Source organism: Musa acuminata, chromosome BXJ3-6 (assembly GCF_036884655.1).
Source record: "Musa acuminata AAA Group cultivar baxijiao chromosome BXJ3-6, Cavendish_Baxijiao_AAA, whole genome shotgun sequence".
NCBI classification, from domain to species: domain Eukaryota; kingdom Viridiplantae; phylum Streptophyta; class Magnoliopsida; order Zingiberales; family Musaceae; genus Musa; species Musa acuminata.
The window spans coordinates 33,323,219-33,328,578 of NC_088354.1; the positions used below are offsets into that span (position 1 = coordinate 33,323,219).

Here is a 5,360-nt window from a genome sequence, read left to right on the forward strand (position 1 = left end):
GTCACTGCTCCTTCCACCCCCACTCCCTTCTTCTTCGCGACCCGTGTCCTCTCTCTCTCGCTCGCTCGCTCTCTCGCAACAGTGTGCGAGGCTACGGGAACGAGATGCCTTCCGATCGTGACCTAGAGACTGGTAGTCATGATGATATCAATGGAGGAGTTGCCACCGCAAGAGTGAACTCCATCACCTCCTCTGCTTCTTGCTTCCCATTCACTCTTAAAGTACTACTTCTCTGTCATTCATCTTTCCTCACTTGTACGCGTTCCAACGTGATCCGCTAACGGAGAAGTCTATACCTAATCTTCTTTTATCATGTGTGTAGTTTATGGATGTTTCCTACCGCCTCAAGCTCGATCCGATGTCGGGTTCCGGAGGTAATGGAATCAGGCGCATCCTCCACTCCGCTGGCGGTTCCTCTGCAGCTCCTGAAGAGAGAGTTATCCTCAATGGCATCAGCGGCATGGTGTCGCCCGGTGAGATGCTCGCCATCCTCGGCCCCTCCGGCAGCGGGAAGTCCACTCTGCTTAGCATCCTCGCGGGCCGACTGCAAGGAAAACACACCGGCACCGTGCTCGCCAACGGCCACCGGCTCACGAAGTCCGTCCTGCGACGGACCGGCTTCGTGACGCAGGACGACGTGCTCTACCCGCATTTGACCGTGCGAGAGACGCTGGTGTTCTGCGCCATGCTCCGGCTGCCGAGGACGGTGGAGAAGGCGGATAAGGTGGCGTCTGCCGAGGCGGTGATAGCGGAGCTGGGGCTGTCCAAGTGTGCTGACACCTCGGTGGGCGGGCCGTTCGTGCGGGGGATCTCCGGCGGGGAGCGGAAGCGGGTGTGCATCGGGCACGAGATGCTGGTGAACCCGAGCCTGTTGCTGCTCGACGAGCCGACGTCGGGGCTGGACTCGACGGCGGCGAGCCGGCTGGTGGCGACGCTGGGCGGGCTCGCGAGGCAAGGCAGGACGGTGGTGACGTCGGTGCACCAGCCGGCGAGCCGGGTGTACCAGATGTTCGATTCGGTGCTGCTGCTCTCGGAAGGCAGCTGCTTGTACTTCGGCAAGGCCAGGGACGCCATGGACTATTTTGGCTCTGTTGGCTTTGCTCCAAAGTTCCATGTCAACCCCGCTGACTTCATGCTGGATTTGGCCAATGGTCAGTATATCTATTCCAATTCCCTTCATGTTTTTATGCTTATGCATCAATCTTTAGTATATTTATATACATATGCATATGTATATTTTTTTTGGAAGATCTCATACCTCTTAATAGATGAAATTCCAAGACATGTTAAATGAAACTAAATCAACATCCTGTGTTCTTCCAGAAAACAAAGATCAAACAGTAAGTAATATAAAAAGGTGTTTAGGTGTTAGATTATTTCTGGCAGATTCCTGTCTACATAAACTTTTTTAGCTAAATAAACACAAAACAAGAAGAGAAAAATCTCAAAACCATGCAACACGCAAGTCAAAATCCCTTAAAATTTCCAACTTTGATGAGTTTTGCCATTTGGAGTAGAGAAAGGTGGGAATTATATTAGTGAAGGAAATCAGAATAATAGGTGTATTATTACATGCAAATCCATCTGCACATGCTTTGTGCTTGGCATCTACAATTCCAAAAGATGTGGTTCTTATTCTTCTCTCTTTACTCTTTAGACTTTGTTATGAGAGGTATGTGCACAAGTAGTGAGTCAAAGAGCAATGATACCCTCTTTGTGGGTGCTAGATTTGGTTCGGTATTTGCTGCTTTTGGTAGCTACCTCATGTAGAGTGTGGCATGGGCAATGCCAATGGCTGATACAGAGACCTTGCTGCAGTGTCTTGGTGCATAAACAAGCTAAGGTAAACAAGAGGAATCGTTGGGTGAGATGCTGTGATGAGATTGTTTAGGATCAGAGGTATAAAGCCTGTGTCCTCCTTGTGCTGCTCTTCTCCTCCATTGCCTCACTTTGGGCACCCAATAAACTAGAGAAGAGCATTGTTTCCTTGGGTCACACAGTCCTCTCCGCGATGCTAAATCTAATTAGGGGGAGTGTGATGTGTTTTACTTATCCGAAAGCTATAATCTTCGAATGCTTTGGTTGGATGGCTGTGCTTCATGACCACTCAGAGGACACCTGGTGGAGGTAGTGGGGGAATAAATGGATGATATCAATAAGTAGTAGTAGTACACCTTGTCTGGTTGAGGCAGATGATAGTGTTTGTTTTTGGGTCTACTTTATCTCTTTTTTGGCTTTCCTTTTGCAAGGAATTGACCCAACTTTTCTTGGCCCTTCCTTCTCTATCTAAAAACTGGATGTGAGATGTACCCTTGTGAAAAGGATTAATAATAAATGTGTTCTTATCCTTGCAAGCTGAGACACTATTTGTCTGACCCATCTTTAATTATTGGGTAGTAAAAGAAGCAAGCTTTGAAAGTAATTATTTAAAATATTGAGAAAAAATCAAGAGAGAAAAGTTATAAGAATAAAGTTTTAGCTTATGTTGAAAACCATGCAGGTTTAGGGACCAGCTTTAATTAGATGTTCTGTTGACTGAGCCCCCACTTGAAGCTTTGAGCTTTCTCTTGTGAAGGAAGAGAGCAAGCCTGAAAGTGACTGCATGCTTATTTAACTCAATGGCATTACCACAATGATCATTTAATACCCAATGTGTGGAGAACACAGTAAGGTTTCAGACATCCTAATCTGTTGTTGGTGTTCCACAAATCTTCTGCATGATTGTTCACTTGATCATTCTTTGGCATATAGAAAGAGGAGTCAAGAAAAGTGGGGTTGGAAACCAGAAATCAAGTTGTGTGCTGGCTGCATCCCTGAAAGTGTGATGGACCACCTGGACCACCCACAGCACTATCACCAGGAAACAACCTAGGCCAACCAGTTCTACTTTTCAATGTGTGTTCTTTTGATTTGGACCTTGATGATTCCCAAGTTTCCTTAGCTTGAACTTGATGAAGAATCATGTAAGATCAGAGTTTACATCTTAAACCCTCACTGGATGTGGTGGTGGTCCTTGTTGTTTCAGGGGTCACTCAAACAGATTACCAGGGTGATGCAGAGAAGTCAGCTGTGAAGCAGTCTCTGGTCTCATCTTACAACAGAGTGTTGGCACCAAAGGTGAGGGCGGGGCTGACTGCTGCTGTCCCCGGAAATGCCACTCACACAGGTAGGAATTGTTCGATGCTTGAATCGAATGTTGCATCATAGTGTGTAGTTGATCGAGAAGAGGTTGTGATGTGACGGAGTTTTGGGCTCTTGATGAAGCAGGGAAGGATGTCTGTGTCGAGAGAGGGAGGAAGGAGCAGAGGAGCATCAGCTGGTGCAGCCAGTTCTCCATCCTCCTCCAGAGAAGCCTCAAGGAGAGGCGGCACGAGTCCTTCAACTCCCTCCGAGTCTTCCAGGTCATGGCGGCCGCAGTACTCTCGGGGTCCATGTGGTGGCACTCCAGCATCCGTGACGTCCAAGACCGGCTCGGCCTCCTCTTCTTCATCACCATCTTCTGGGGCGTCTTCGCCTCCTTCAACGCCGTGTTCACGTTCCCGCAGGAGCGAGCCATCTTCATCAAGGAGCGGTCGTCCGGCATGTACAGCTTATCGTCCTACTTCGTGGCGAGAATGGCGGGCGACCTGCCGATGGAACTCATCCTCCCCACCGTATTCACCCTGATACTCTACTGGATGGCTGGGCTGAGAAGAGAGCCAGGGGCGTTCCTGCTCACGCTCGCGGTGCTCCTCGGGTACGTGCTGGTGGCGCAGGGCCTTGGGCTGGTTCTCGGCGCCGCAATCATGGACGCGAAGCAGGCTTCCACCATCGCCACCGTCACCATGCTCGCCTTCCTGCTCACCGGGGGATTCTACGTGCAGAACATACCGAGCTGCCTGGCGTGGTTGAAGTACATCTCCTTCACCTTCTACTGCTACAGGCTTCTCATCATCATTCAGTACGGCGGCGGCCAAATGGATTACCTGCTCGCTTCGTCGCATCACAGGAACAAAAGGGACGCGGACGGCGAGCTGGTGGCGCAAGTCAGCACGTCGGTGTGCATCGCAGCGCTGCTCGCCATGTTCGTAGGGTACAGGGTCTTGGCGTACATGGCTCTCAGGCGCACCAAGGCATGAGCAGAGCAGTGATGATGGTGTGTCTGAGGCTTACCTACTACAATAAAGAAGACGAAGAAGTCCGGATGACGGAACACAGAAGCAAAATTCGTGGGGAGTGAACCACGTGTATAGTTGTCGTGGAAACTGGGAGTGCGTAGGAAGCTAACAAGAAGCAGAGATCGATTCAAATGCTTGGTGAATAGGAATGCAGTCTGTGGTGCTTGTGCACTGTAAGGAAGCAGAAAGGTGCTTCTCCTTCGTGTCACGAGGATGAACACCAACATGATGAACCAAATAAAATGATTGTTCTTGTTTGATATCGTTGCTTTTCTTGGTTGGAATCAACTATCAAGGAAACTATTCGTTTCAAGTATCATATCTGATCTTGCAGTCATCATCTTATCATGAACATTAATGTTTGAGACAAGCTTTATGAGAGCTTTTAATTGCATCCATCGGTGAAAGGGAAGGCAGAAGAACAAAAAGGGTGCAGATGTATGCAAAAGAGAAGCCTTTATTCCTTGGCAAGTCAGCTGCATGGATCCTTGCTATTTGAAGAACAAAGTGATGCAGTATTATTATTATTTGTGTGAAGCGTACAATGAGAGCATATGCATGTCGGCAAGTCTCCTATTGCAGAGAACATTGCATCCAGAAAAGAAGATAACGTGAGGAATAATGTCTGCTCATCTCATGTTTTGCATCAGCAAACAGTAGGTTATTCACAATGCTAAGAGAACACACCCTTTATTCCACCAAATTGTCTTCCGCAGATTGCATGATCAGTGACTGTTTGAAAGGGTTAGACAGCACCGGTGGTTTCTCCTTTATTCGCATGACATCGATAGAAAAGAATGGTTGGAAGAAAATGATTGCTTTATATCGAGCCATTTATGTCACCATATGACAAGAATGGAAAGGTAGGCATATGAATTGTGGTAGTCATTTTCTTGGACACCATCTGCTGAGCCTCTTATTTCTAAAGCAGGATGTCAATGGGTTTTGGATATATGTCAGGTCAGAAACCAGCAATGGGAATGAGTATAACTTATTGACTGCTGAAGGATGTAAAAAAAAGAAATGGACCTTTTTTTCTCTTGGAGAGAGTCAGGAAAACTTCAAAGAATAAATGATAACTCTTTAGGACGGATTAGCGAGTTGCAATACTACTACTACTACACTTTAAATCTCCACAGCTAATTCTAGTCTACCACTTGAAACCCAGTGTCCATGAAACATCAGAAAGCATTTGTAAGTTGA

The 5,360-nt window shown here is 47.5% G+C and overlaps 1 protein-coding gene across 2 annotated transcripts; it reads left to right on the forward strand.

Annotated features, from left to right (window-relative positions):
- LOC103989068 (ABC transporter G family member 25) lies at window positions 1–4,417 on the forward strand. 2 transcript variants are annotated; one of them, XM_009407813.3, is made up of 5 exons: window positions 1–221; window positions 323–1,151; window positions 3,026–3,166; window positions 3,268–3,892; window positions 3,989–4,417. In XM_009407813.3, the coding sequence occupies exons 1-5, from the start codon at window positions 105–107 to the stop codon at window positions 4,116–4,118; spliced, it is 1,842 nt and encodes a 613-aa protein (XP_009406088.2). In that variant the 5' UTR covers window positions 1–104; the 3' UTR covers window positions 4,119–4,417. The 2 variants fall into 2 exon arrangements, with proteins under 2 accessions (XP_009406088.2, XP_009406087.2); XM_009407812.3 differs by having other exon boundaries at window positions 3,268–4,417.
- The last annotated feature ends 943 nt before the right edge of the window (window positions 4,418–5,360 follow it).

What these genes read in the sequence shown, in the direction of transcription:
- LOC103989068 (XM_009407812.3), top strand. Translation starts at nt 105, where the DNA reads ATGCCTTCCGATCGTGACCTAGAGACTGGTAGTCATGATGATATCAAT. An exon ending in CATGCTGGATTTGGCCAATG is followed by an intron (nt 1,152 to 3,025) that starts GTCAGTATATCT and finishes TTGTTGTTTCAG; the next exon opens with GGGTCACTCAAACAGATTAC. An exon ending in CGGAAATGCCACTCACACAG is followed by an intron (nt 3,167 to 3,267) that starts GTAGGAATTGTT and finishes TTGATGAAGCAG; the next exon opens with GGAAGGATGTCTGTGTCGAG.